Source organism: Lathyrus oleraceus, chromosome 1, assembly GCF_024323335.1.
Source record: "Lathyrus oleraceus cultivar Zhongwan6 chromosome 1, CAAS_Psat_ZW6_1.0, whole genome shotgun sequence".
NCBI classification, from domain to species: domain Eukaryota; kingdom Viridiplantae; phylum Streptophyta; class Magnoliopsida; order Fabales; family Fabaceae; genus Lathyrus; species Lathyrus oleraceus.
In genome coordinates this window covers 181,375,930-181,390,869 of record NC_066579.1, presented here as the reverse complement: position 1 = coordinate 181,390,869, position 14,940 = coordinate 181,375,930, and the positions used below count along the sequence as shown (strand labels likewise).

At 31.2% G+C, this 14,940-nt stretch overlaps 1 protein-coding gene across 1 annotated transcript; it reads right to left on the bottom strand.

Moving 5' to 3' along the window:
* Positions 1-3,282: 3,282 nt before the first annotated feature.
* On the bottom strand, positions 3,283-9,822 carry LOC127126256 (probable magnesium transporter NIPA8). The gene is made up of 14 exons (XM_051055150.1): positions 9,471-9,822; positions 8,743-9,015; positions 7,175-7,259; positions 7,022-7,083; positions 6,821-6,906; positions 6,644-6,717; positions 6,359-6,461; positions 6,149-6,277; positions 5,965-6,064; positions 5,758-5,877; positions 4,275-4,365; positions 4,122-4,188; positions 3,841-3,937; positions 3,283-3,754 (listed from the first exon to the last, which is right to left on the bottom strand). Exons 2-14 carry the CDS (start codon positions 8,833-8,835, stop codon positions 3,533-3,535), a joined length of 1,329 nt encoding a protein of 442 aa, XP_050911107.1. The 5' UTR covers positions 8,836-9,015; positions 9,471-9,822; the 3' UTR covers positions 3,283-3,532.
* Between the last annotated feature and the right edge of the window lie 5,118 nt (positions 9,823-14,940).

Below are 14,940 nucleotides of genomic sequence, written 5' to 3'. Positions count from 1 at the left end.
TATAAGTCCAATTACGATTGCTTAACATAGAGTTAAATTTGACCCTCAAGGCATAGCATTCTAGTAAGTGAGATTGTAAGTCTCCCATTCTTCATGGCATTGTGTGGAAACTTGAACTTTTTCCCTTTCATGAGAGCTAGTGGCATACTTGTTGAATTATCCAAGTTGGAGCCCTTCTCATGGAAGATGTCTTGGTTTAAGGATTCATACTTGTGAATGAATGGTTGACTGTTCTCCAAAGAATGATTTAATCAATTAAAATCACCATTAACACTTGACTAACTTTTGACTAATATTTGACTAACTCTTGTTAATATTTCTTTACTTTCGAGTCATTTACTATTATGCAATTTAAATTTCAGTCATTTATCATTCATTGCCATTTACATTTCATAGAACTTGTTTATGTTTCAGTATTTTTCACTTTACTCATTTGAGTCATATCTTGTGATTTGTATATATATTATTTGTGTGTTTTAATTTTGTTTGTGGTCTTAGGACCTTAAAATATCTAATAACAACAAAAAAAAACCTAAAAAACATTTGGTGGATTGTTGGGACTTGATCTGAATTTTAGACTTAGAATTAGGCAACATTCCATGTGCTAAAGGACTTGGTCAATGCCAACATCTTAAGACTGGGTTATTTTGAACTATGCCTTCATCTGATACAAGCCTTGGAAATTTCTTGGGTTCATCTGTTAATCTGTCTTTGTGCTTAATTGTTATTTTGATCTTGTGTCTGATGCTTTGTTCTGAGTTGATCAAGGAATATTCCATCTGATACATGAAAAGACAATGAAGATTACTATCTATTATAATACTTGTTTGGATATGACTATCTTTATTTGATGCCTTGATCTTCATGATGTTTGGATATTGCTCATTGTTTATTGATTATTGCTTGATTAAAGTCCAAAGGAAAATGGGTATGACTATTTTTATTTGATGCCTTGATCTTGTCTGTTGGGTTGCATCTCATTGGTCAGATCTTTTCAACTCTTAACTTTTGAATTTATGCTTAGGATAGCCTCTTCATCTCCTTCCACTTCTTAAATTTCAAAATCTCTCCCCCTTTTCAAAAACTTTATTTGCTTGTGATTTCAAACTTAGACTTTGTTTTAATAATTAGAAACTTTGGTCTTATGCCATTGAATTTTCAAATTCTTTCTTAAATCAAATTTATAAATAAACTTAATCATATTGACTTGAAATTTCAAAAGACAAAAAGATCTAACAACTCCATTCAAACTTTTGGCCCCTTTGTGCCTTCTCTTATTAACTTTTGTTAAAAGTAATGCACCAACTCATTTGAAATTTTTACCACGAACTACGACGTTTTGATCCCTTATTTTTGTGTTGGTACGTAGGGAGGCACAAGTCTGAAGGTCTTGTCAAACACAAAAATATAATCGATGAATTCTTTTCTCACCCCCACACTTTATTTTTCTCAAACATCATTTATACCAAACACATATGCACACATAAAAAAGGACTCCCTAGAAGTATCTATGACACTTTGGATGCTAACATCTTCCCTCTGTTTAACCAACCCCCTTACCTGTAATCTCTGACATTTTATTAGTTTTGATTTGAAAACTTCTTATTTTTGGCTTTTGTTCGTACTTTTCCCTTTTCCTTTGGAAACAATAAAAGCGCGGTGGCGACTCTGATTTTATTGACGTTAAGCTTATCCATAGCTTGATGGTCATGAATTTACCGCTACAACATCTTGTCCTCACACACCTTAACAAAACGGGATAGCCGAATGCAAAAATTGACATCTCGTAGAAACCACTTGGACCCTACTTCTCCATGGTAATGTTCCACTTCGGTTTTGAGGGATGTTATGCTAACGACATGTTACCTTATAAATCGCATGCACTCGTCTGTCCTTAACAATAAAATCCCTCATTCAATCCTTTTTCCCAATTCCTCACTTCACCCAATTCCTCCCCGGGTCTTCAGGTCCACATGTTTTGTACATAATCTCTTTCCTGGTCTTGATAAACTATCAGCTCGATCACTAAAGTGCGTCTTTCTTGATTATCATCGATCCCAAAAAGGTTATCGTTGTTATTCACATACTCTACAACGATACCTCGTATCGACCGATGTTACCTTCTTCGAGTCGGTTCTATGTTTCGAGTCCAATCACGTAACTCCAGAACTCATTCAAGAAAGTACTTTCACACCTTTTCTGACAATTATTAATGTCCCGCTAGACTGACACCCCCCCCCCTTTCACCCACATACACACACACACACACTTCTCGATCACTTCAAACATATTAGCGTTGTCACCCAACACATGTCGTCCCTGTCCATGAGGTCATTGCAGACTCTCCTCCGACGCCACCGCCATCATCGGATCTGATCCTGCAACCTGAGTTTGATCTTCCAATTGTCCTTCAAAAAGGTATACATCAAACACAGTTTATTCAAATGTCTTAGTCTCTTGTATTTCAGATAATATATGGCATGAACATGTGTTTATAAGTGGGGGCAGTCATCACTCTATTAACCGATTTTGTAGTGTTGAGTTAGGCTAACCATGTTTCGTAACATTGTATCAGCACCTCGTTTAAGATTTGGTATGCCACATATGTAGTTTCCGTTATCGAGTCACCCACCATTTATTTACAAGTTTCAGATGTCTAGTCCTGGATGTGAGGGGTGTGTTAAGAGTCCCACTTCTGATGATATATAGCTTGAACATGTGTTTATAAGTGGGGACAATCCTCACCTTACCAACCGATTTTGTAGGATTGAGTTAAGTCCAACCACATTTCTTAACATGGTATCAGAGTCTCGTTTAAGAACTGGGACCACCTACTATGATTTCCGTTATCGAGTCATCCACTATTTAATTTCACGCTCCAGATGTCCAATCCTAGACGTGTTAAGAGTCAAATATCGGATAATATATGACGTCAACATGTGTTTATAAATAAGGGCAGTCTTCACTCTACTATCCGATTCGTATTAAATCAATGTAATTTTATTTATTTTTTCTTTTATTCTTTATAAATTTACAATAAAAAAACTATATTGTTCCATGTTTTATTAGGGCCCTTAATAAATAAATAAAATTACATTGAATAAAATTAATAAAAGGAGAATATTCTACCTAAATTAAGGAAGTTTATGTTACTTTATGATATTCTAACCTCTAGAATATTTTCTAAAAGATTATGAAATACGATGATTCCAGAGACATAAGTGGATTGATTACATTAAATTATAAGACAACAGAAAACACAAGTTTGTAGATGAAAACGAGTTAGTAAGGATCCTTTCTTTTTCTTTTCAATTGTCCCAAGCAAGAAATTTACAAGTATATATACAATATACAACACTTTTTTTATCCTCTTTTTCCTTGGGGGGAAAAGATTACATGAATGCTCAATAGAGCAAATAATTGAATTATGAATGGTTTTTATCTCATCTACTCCAATCATTAAAAGAGAAAAAAAAAAACGGAAAATAGAAGAAAAAATAAATCCAAAACCTGGGAAAATTTTCTACATCTATCAAGGGCTAGAAGGAACAATTGCACTAGTTTCAAGCAATTTAGTTGCATCTTCATCCATAGGTATCTTGCTCCAAACAGAATTTCTCATCGATAAAATTCTTGCCCGTTCGAGTCCATTACCTCTGAAGCCAGTCATTCTTGACGACATCATTGGCATCACAAAAACTGAAGATGCATTGATAGTATCCTCCCCAAAACCAAGAGTTAATGCACAAGAAGTCTGCAAATAGATAGAAACTCGAGTTGTTAGTTATCAAAACTGATAGTATCAGACAAGAATGTTAATGCGGTCGGTCATATATACACCTTTGCCTTGACCAGAATATCTGTAAGCTTTAACAGGACTCCTTTGACAAAAGTTAGCGTGTCTTTGTTGTGCGCTTCTTCAGAAGGCGCTACTAACCTATAACAGATAAAACAGTAATAAGAAGCATGCATATAGGCATCATGAAGAAATCAAATTATGCTGAAGAACCATTTTCTGCTCTCTGAAGATCAAAGCAAAACAGAAGAATATACTTTTTTAAAGCAAAAATTGAAAGTGCGAAGAGATCATTATGAGACATCCCAAAGATTTCTTATTGTACCTTTTCGTTTCTGTTGAACTGGCAGGAGACACGACAGAATCCAAAGAACTGTCTTTAGTCTCGGAAACTGAAACATTTAAAACAAGTTACATGCTATCCCCTGAATACCTTGGTTTATAGTAAAACCATAAGATGATTATGAAGCTATAGTACCTTTTGCTTCATCAGGTGCAAGCAAAGAAATGCCAATGAACACACACATCATTCCAAGTATAAACATTGTTGTCCTTAATGTGTCAAATACCTGCTTTCAGGAGTATAAGGTTTAGATGACACCTAAATTCATTATCAAAAAACATTCAGCATTCATCAAAGTAAAACACTAAGCAATCATATGGAAATTGAGTTTTGATGTTTTTCGAAATTCCATATCATGAGTTACTCAGCAATCTTATTTTCAATCTACTGTATTATTACAAATACAATGGGCTAAATCTGTTGACTAAATATAGTTCACCATCCACATCATTATTTTCTCCTCTGTTTTAATGTGATTAGATTCACTTGTAATAATTTCTCAGTGATACTGGAGTTCTCATTGTTCCTCTGCAGTAAACCATGGCCCAAGGCTCAAAGCATGAGTGGCAGAGATATGATTAAATTTAAGCAACAAAAAAGGCCTCAGTAGCAAACTTCAGTAGCTTTAGGCCTGAAGATAGAAATAGGTCTCACGATGCATAAACATCACCAAAAAGAATGAGTTTACTCAGAAGTACAGTAATGAAATCTAAGTTATTGAAAACTTTGTTGACCTCAGAGAAGAGAAGCAAGATCGAGTTAACAATTATCTTATGTGGGCCGTGTGTGTTATGTATGTTGAATCCATGGTGTTTATAAGTTTTGAAATATATACCCTAAGGGTCCGTTTGGGAGTTGGGTTTTTCGAAGGGAAGACTTTGGGGGTTGCATTTATATCTTGAAATGTGTTTGATATTTTTAAAAAATTTAAAAACAATATACTACATTAGAATATAAAATCATATTGTTTTTTAAACATTCTAAAAATATCAAACACATTTCAAAATATAGACGCAACACTCCAAAACCCTCTAAAAACCAACTCCCAAACAGACCCTAAGGCTTTGCTTGGGAGTTTGGAGAGGAGGGGAAGGCTTCCGAAAATGAATTTTTAAAAAAATATAGGAAAATATTTGACATTTTTTAAAAGAATGATTTTATATATCTTAAGAATGTGTAGTTGGACCTAACTCAACCCTACAAAACCGGCTTCTAAGGTGAGGATTGCCCCCATTTATAAACACATGTTCAGGTCATATATTTTCTGATGTGGGACTCTTTAACACCCCCTCTCACGCCCAGGATTTGGGTCTGGGACGTGGAACTAAATCGTGGGTGGCCCATGGATCTTAACGAGACTCTAATACCATCTTAAGAACGTGTGGTACGGCCTAACTCAACCCTACAAAACCGACTTGTAAGGTGAGGATTACCCCCATTTATAAACACATGCTCAGACCATATATTATCTGATGTAGGACTCTTTTAACAATATAGAATGATAAAAGAGTGTTAATCATTACTATATTTTTAATTTTCATAATACTATAACAACATAAAATATATTTGGCAAAGGAAAAGGCTACATGTGCTAATGTATAACTAGATGTGAAATTACCTGATATTCCTGAAAATATATGAATCCCGTACAAATTGAGAAGAGTGTCCATGCAATCTGAAACATGGGAACAATAAGAATTGCATCGAACAAGGACAATCCCTCATTCAACCTGGTCATCTGCACAATAGGAAACATGACTCTGATCAAAAGTGCACCCATTGATAGAGGCCTTAAGAAATTTTTTTACCCAAAAATAAACTTTACCCAAAATCCAGCTGTACTGAGAAATAAAAGAAGTATGGAATATGTGAACCAGCTGTGCAACTGATAACCATTGGACAAAGCCAGTCGTAAGAGATTAGAACTGCCAAAATGAAGTTGACATTAGGAATGAAGTACATAGTTATTGTGCCATGGAGCACGATAACATGTTAAGTAGGAAACTTACAGTGATTTAGCAAACAACACAGAGCATGAACCTATAGCCCCTGAAACTACAGCATAAGAAAATGGCAATAGCATACTCCAAAAGGGTTTGAGCTCATGTCCTGATACAGCAATCAGAAGTTCACCTCTCCTGCATAATTCACATGTTAGCTATAAAGAGAAAAAATTGTTGAACTGAACTATCAACAAATAATTAAATCCTAAGCATTACTTGTAAACGGAGTGATTCAAGACAACAATTACAATCAAAGCTAGAAGGTACAGAAGGAATGCGACATTGGTATATTTCTCTGTCAACTGCTCTGGAGTATAAACTGAAACACAGGCAGTTCATCACAAAATTAGTTTGCACCAATGAAATTAGCATTTCTTTCTTTATGATTACGATGATTCGTTCAAATGTATATAGCAAAAATGAATCTTGACATTTAATAGCATACAGAACATTTTAACTGAAACACAATGCTTTAGTTGAACAAGGCAATGTGTTACATACCAGGTGATTGGTGATTGCCAAAAGCAACTAGAAAAACATTTCCAAGAACAATGAAAGCCGTCGCAACCAGTACCCTGTTTGAAGGACAATTATTAAGCCACAAGAATTTTCATAGGTAGAACCATTTTGGTGAAAAGACAAAAGTGAAACAGTAATCTTAATTCAAATTTGGCATACTTGACTGTCACCACTTTGTTCAACACAAAGTAAGCGAATGCAAGGTTAGATACAAACTGAACAGATCCCAAAGCTGCAAGAAGTGACTGGAGAGCAAACAATAACATATGTAATCAGAAGAAAAATAGGATACTACTCCACAATACAATCATAAAATACACAAGTTAAAAAAAATCCAATAAGTATACCATGGAAACATACCTGGGCGGCATAGCCAAAGGAAATGAAATTAAGGCAATTTCCAAGAAAGAAAAATAGGATACCTGCATATCGAAATTTATACAAGAAAAAATAAAGAATCAGCCACAGGTAAAATATGCAAAACCCACATATATAAAAGCAACTACACTATACCGATTCTCCAACTCTGAAAGTATATAATAGGCTTCAAAGTCCCCTTTCCATGTACCCCATCACTTCCAAGTAAATGTCTTTCTCTCTGCAAAATGTGTAACACAGTCTATTCGTTCATGTTCCCGAACTAATTTGATAATGCAACTTTACAGAAATAATACGAGAGTTCTGTCACTATTGCCAGAAAATGTGTAGATTGCAATTTAATATTGGCATTCAAATAAGTCAAAAGGCGACGACAACAACAACAACAAAAACAACAACAACAACAACAACAACAACAATTTATCCCACTAAGTGGGATCGGCTACATGGATCAAATTCCGCCATAATATTCTATCCAAGACCATTTCCCTATCTAATTTGTTAATCTCGAGATCTTTCTTAATAAGTCAAATGACATGAACAAAAATCAGTTAGAATTAAATATACCAAAATGTTTCACTGCTTTACTTCAGGGTATGTTTGAATGGAGGGTTTTGGAGATATGAATGAGATATTGAGATTTGAATATTTTTTGAAAGAATAATGTGATCGATTATCATAGAATAACAATTAAATCACACTTAATTAATTTTTAGAAACATTTCAAACTTCCTTAATTTAAAAAAATAAAAACAACTTAAATAAGTCCTCTTAATCACCTCCCTTCCAAAACCCTCCATCCAAACACACCCTTATAATGCTGAATGTCAATGTCACATTTAAGTGCTTTTTAGTCCCCCGTAATTCAAAAGATATATATACAGTATCTTATTCAGAACATTGCTATCCATAGCAATGATGTAACAAGATACAAATGAGGTTAAAAATGATGTATTAACCAAGTATTAAGTCGAGAATTATAATGTAAGGGTCGGCTACATGGACCAAATCAAACGTTGTCATGTTATGCCATATACGGTATCTCTATCTAATTTATTAATCTCCAAGTCTTTTTTAGTAGTTTCTTTTATAGTTTTTTAGGTCTAATGACTTGACTTCCCCATCTGATCCACACATTTTATTACAAGATTTATTTATAGATCTTCTCTCCCAAGCTCAAACCACCTAAGCTGAGTTTCCACCATCTATTCAAAATAGGTGTTACCCCAGCTCTCTTTCTCTCTCTAATGTTGTCATTCTTAATCCTATCGCGTCTAGTCTAACTACACACCAAATGCAGCAATCTCATCTCTGCTACGCTTACTTTAGTCTCATGTTGGTTTCTTACCACCAACACTCCGTCCCATGCATCATTTCCGGTCTTACAGTTGTAAGAGAGAAAATTCCCTTCAATTCGACGAGTACTTTTGTATCACATATAAATGAGCTATGCTATATGGTACGAAGGAATTAGCATACGAAAGACAAGAATTTATACATGGAACTTGTACAGAAAGTAGAAACAATTAGTATGTGCTTGCCATAAATCATGGGTAGGGGTGGTTACAAATTAAGGGGTCGTGTTATTCTTGTAGAAACTATTTCGTAATATTGAGTATTATTCCATATAAAAACTCTATTTCAAATTGCATAAAAGTACATCATAAATAGTGCCAAGCTGAAAACAACTTCTTAACCCATACCTCATTATGTCCTAATTTGAGAAGGTTGGTCCCAAAGTTTATAGCAAGACTACCAAAAAGGTTGATGAAAGCTCCAACAACCCACTCCCCCATGAATAAAATATGTGGCACCGCGAAGGATACACCACATACAGCAGAAAATTTCCCCCCACTTCCTAACAGAAATTAGCTCTCAAATTCTACACACAATACAAATCAACGCTGGAATATCAACGCTTTTGCAGCCGTTGTTGTAACCACCAAGTGAACCAGGTTCAAAACAACACTATAATCCTGTGACATTAACAACCGCAAATCAAACAACAAATCCAAGAACCTTCAACACTGATAATTATTAGCTAAGAAATTGTTCATGGAAGTGAACTATGTGTAAAATTGACAAATCTTCGTTAAAAACGTAAAAACAAAAAAAATTAAAGTGTAGCATAATGTAGTTATTATTTTCCATATAAAAACAGAATCCAAAAAATGTAAAAAAAAATCTTCATGCATTGAATTCCAATATTTAGGCCAAAATTTTAGATCAATAAAGGGAAGAAACAATTTAATACTCGAAATTGCAGCATTTGAAGTCATAAATCAACAAAATTAAAAAAACAAAAACAAAAACTTCAAAACCTAATTTACTTCATTGAAGGAACCTAGATCTGCTAAATTTGTAGAAATTTAAAAAAAAAAGATAGATCGAAAAAAATCACCGAAATTGAATTTTCTATGAACTTGATTACCTGAGAAACAAACGATTCCTTGTAATCGAGTTAGCGTGAAATTGAAATTACGCGATTGAGTTGAATCGAAGGTGAATGAATTCAAATCGAAAGGGAAAGAGAAATAGGGTTTTAATAAAAAGAACTCGAAAGGTGATTAATTAAATTTAATTTTTAATTAGTTAATGAATTGCGATATGAGATTAAATAAATAAAAGATTAAGATATATAGTGAAGGAGAAGAATCTTCTTGGTCCAAAAAGGAGGGAAGTTTTTTTATTTTTTTGTCAAAGATTAGATTCGAGAATAGTAATGTGGAAAGAAAAGAGAGAGAGAAAATTTGTGAGAGGAAAGAAAGAGAGAGGAAGTTGTTGTGTCAAAGTCTAATTTAGGTCAAGATTTATAATTTACAACTAGGATCTATATCTATTCATGCTTTTTAAATATTTATCCAAAAATAATATTCATGTTTTTTTTTTCTTTCTATTTATGCTAGACTTAAAAATATATAAAAAGAAGCTTGTTTAAAATTAGGGATTAATTACTCTACATTGAAAATATAAAAAGATTTATATTATTGATTTTCATTTGCATTATTACATAAATATAAATAAATATTATTTAAAATTAAATACTAAACTAATAATTCATACTTTTTAAAATATATATATATTTTAGAGTTGGAATAGTAGTATGAAATATAAATAATGAAAAATTAAAGACATAATATCCAAAAGTATTTAATTTATATATAGTAGTTTTCAAACGAGGACATGTCCATCTATCCGTTTTTTTATTGCGCACACGTTTAAAAATACAAATCATATTTTTTGATATAATTAGTCACGAAATTTTTAACTTAATTTAATATTTCACTTTAATTTTTTATCTAAAAAATGTTACAAGTTGGTCCTTTAAAACTGATATGTTAGTCAAGTTGATTCTTTCTATTAAATTTTCTAAAAGAAACTTTAAATTGTGCACATGTGGAATGACAGGGTGGCAAAAGTTAATATAATGAGTCAGTAATTTTATCAAGGGATTACACTTAAACTTTGTAATTATTTAAGGGATCAAATCAGAAAAGATAATCAAACTACGGTTATAATGCATTTGTAACAATTTTATAGCATTTTGGATTAATAAAACCTTTGATATCAACATAATCTTAAAATTAATGACATTAAACAATAATCTTATTACATTATTTGATTCAAACCAAAAGCATGATCATATACATAAACAAACATAATCCTATGTTTTTATTCTAAATAGTGAACTAATATTTTCTCAAATCTAACTTTATTACTTCCTAAAAAGTTGACATGTCAATCTTCATCAAATCGGAATGAACCTAGTTCTTTGATTTTTACGAATAAATTTGACGCACCCATTCTTTTAATAATGGTCTCAATTGCATCCCCATTAGCTGCAAAATTGATTACTCAACATTAAATTTACAGATTTCACATCACAAAAATTCACAGAATAATCACATGAACACTAAAATTAGCTCTTACAAGAACACTAAAATTTACCAGCCTTGTACCAAATTCATACAAATTTAACATTAGTTTAGAATACAGATAATATCATACTAAAATTTACCAGCCTCAGTGGTTCCGCCCTTTCTTCTTTTCCCTAGAGTAAAAAGAAAAACATTTCAATGAATCAAAATCTTACTGAGAATAACCATCAAGTTGTAAATATAAATCTGTCTCACCTATTAGACTTTGATTTGTATTGATATCATACACATATTTATAGTGCAGATAGAATATCATATTAGGTCATCTCAGAAGTAAAATAGCCTGATTTTCACAAATTTAACATTAAAATTATAAGCTCGAATTTACCAAATTCATACTAAAATTTACCAGCCTTACACCAATACAAATAATTTAACGCTAAAATATATCTCTTACATTAATTACATCACATCAACACAACCAGAAACAACAAATTTATGATACAAATAATATTACTGTTAAATTTATAATAATTGTAATTTACCTCTCTCTCATTGCACATGAGAATTTGAACAAATATCATAGGAAAAAAACTCTTTTCTCCATATTCAAGATCTAAAACACCACCACCTTTTTGAACAAGTTTGATTTTCTTAAACCATAACCAAAAACAACCTAAATAAAGGGTTTCGGCGTCTGTTCAAGATCCAAAAATCACCACCACCCTATGTGTCAGTTTTGGCGTTTGTTCTTTCAGAAGCCATGTAGCGTTTTTTCCTCTTCCTTTGTCTCTCGAAGAAGGGTTTGTCATGAGCATGTCTTCTTCGGAAGGACCTTCAAGTTCTACCATTGACCTTCGAAATCCAAAACAAACCTAGATCCATTACATAGAACAAAGTTTCAACCCACACAAACTTGAAAAGAGAGAAACCATACTCAAGTATGTAGGGGTGTACATGGGCCGGTTTGAGTTGGGTTTGGCCAAACCCAATACCCAATCCATATAGGATACTTCGATTTGGGTTAGGTAAAATAACCACTCGTTACATCAATGGGTCGGGTTGGGCAAATCCACTAATTTTCGGGTTGGATTGGGTAGTGGATTGCCCAAATAATTTTTCTTTTTATTAATATTAAATAACAAAATGATGAGTCATCATATTTTTTTCATAAAAATTACTAAAGATTTATATTTTCTTAAAAAAAAATAGATAACCTATTTTTACTATCTTTTAGCATCATAAAATAAGAAATGATATCATCAATTAATAAAATTTATAAAATACTAGCAACAAATTAAAGTGGTGTGACATAAAGGGCCCGTTTGTTTTGGCTTTTTTTAAAAATGATTTTTATATTGTTATATATTTTAGCATAAAAAAAATTTACAAAGAAATTTTTCATAAAAGCTTCAAATGAAAATTTTGTTTGAATAGTTATTCTTAAAATATTATTTTAGGTATTTTATCATTTTATCGAAACTTTTTTTGGATATCAAAATTTCAAAAAATCACTTAATTTTGAAGCTATTTGAAATAGCTTTTTCTAAAAATCATTTTTGAGATACAGTTTTTTAAAAAAATTGTGATTTTTACTATGTTTTGATCTTCAATAATGTATATTTATGTTATACAATGAACAATTCAATCTTTTAATTTATAAAAAATAAATTTAGAAAAACTTGTAATATTTTGAAAAACATTTTTGTAAAATCCATTTTCAAAAATACAAAGAAAAAATTCATTTTTTTAAAGCTAAAACAAACTGGCCCAAAATTGTATTAGCATCAAAAATATTAAATAGTGAAACGTTCAAAATTAGTTAAAAGTCATGATTCACTAAAATAGTAAACCTTAAGAGACTAAAATTGCAATAACTAAGATAATATTCATCAAAATCATTAAAATTGTAATAATAAATTTTTGATTAGTGGGTCAATAAATTTTTTGGGTTTGGGTCCGGTTTTACCCGAAACCCGATTTTTTAATGGGTTTTTTAGTTTTCAAACCCATATTCACCCAATTACCCGATCTAACCCACTTTTTTGGATTTTTATGAGTGGGTTTGACCGAATTTTGTGGATTGACCCAACCCATGTACACCCCTAAAAGTAGGAATCAATCGAAACTCTATCGACGGTAAAAAAGTATCATTGACTTGTGAGTAACCGAGAAATAATAAAAACAGAGAAAAATGAAGATCTAAGGAGAAGAAGATGGGTTTTAGAAAGAGATGACAGAAAGAAAGGAATGTGTAGGTAATAGATGAGACAAATAAAGTCACTTATATTATAGTTTTAAAAAAACAAAAAACCACATAGATAAAAATAAATCAAACTAGATTTTCACGTAGGTAAAACTTAACAATTTTTGAAAAATTTATAGGATTAAATCTACTAACAAAAGTGTTTTAAGCGATAAATTTGTAACGTTTTTGAATTAAGGGATTAAATAGAAACAATAAATTAAGTTAAGAGACTAAAATATAAATTAAGCTTTTTTTTTTCTTAGTTTTAACTTTAAAGATAAATTTTTTATATAATGAAACATGTGATATGTATTCAAATATATGATAAATTTTGTTTAAAATATGAAATCATTTTCGTGTCTGTTTGTCCGCTTATTTTCTGAGTTTTTTTAGTATATTTTTCATTAAAAATAATATAATTTAAATATAATTATTAAAATTCAAAATAATGATAAATATTCATTGTCAATATATTTTAGTATTATAATTTCTCTCATTACTCTTTTATCTCTCACTCTCACTATGTCACTTTCTCTCTTTCCAATATTTGTAACACAAAATTACTGTAGTATTGTAATTATCTGTTTAACCTTACATGCCAATAGAAAAAAATGATTGTAAATTATATAAAAATAAGAAACATAGTATAAATTTGAAATGCAAAAGAGACTATTAATATAAAATGCAATCACAACAACTAAAAATGAAAAAAAAAATGACATTGGTGGCTTTTCCTTTAACGTAGTAGAACTTAAACTAATTGCAGTGTCACATATATCTATGGCTTCTGTTTTAGAAATTACATTCATTATAGTAACAAGTCTTGTATTCTTACTTTTATAAAATCTCAATAACTTTCCATCAAAATAATGTATTGGCATTGTATATAGTATGGTATAGATTAAATTTTTAATATAAAAAAATCAAATTAAAAAGAAAATTCAATAAAAATAATCACAATACTAAAAAAATATATAAACAACTCCAATAAATCAATTATTTCATATTCTTTACCATCAAGAAAAGTTATAACTGTACCTTAAAAAATAGGAGGGTCTATTTTCCATTTTGATTAGGATGAGTATCAACCTCTTCCTTTGATCTCTCTTTGTTGCATACTGCACTTGTTATTTTAAACATTGGACTACCCCAAAATAACATACCAACAAATTAATCAAGATTATAGTTTAAAATAAGACAATAATTAGTAAAAAAAAACTTACATCAATTAAGAAGCAAACCTGAAAATATAGAGTTCAACAATTAAGGAAAAACTTACATGAAATACATCAATTTTTCATATAACATCGTAATAGTCTCTCAAAATATAAAATGTAGACTATTTCTCTCATTAATTATGAATGATATTTTGCAATAACTGAATTTAAAGAGCAACACTTGGCCTGGTATTTATCAAGTTGGTCTTTAAAATTCTCATTGTTTCACATATGATTGAAGTGCCATCAAATTTGAAGGTGCTTCATAGTTTCTCAATCATATTCATCTTAATATTCTTTTTCTTAAGATTATCATAATTTCATCCATTGTCACTAATATTCTTGTCTCTTTTGAAAGTCATAATTGGAACAAATAAAATGGATTTCTTGCAATTATAACCATTTGATTTGGTTGATGAAAATTGGTGGAATAATGTAGTTGAAAATTGTATGGTTTTTTGTTTTGTTTGGAAAATGATGAGTTGGTTGGTAATTGAAAGGAAGATCAATCGTAATCGTAGAAGACATGTTCTGGTGGAATGTTGCAACTTTCCATAT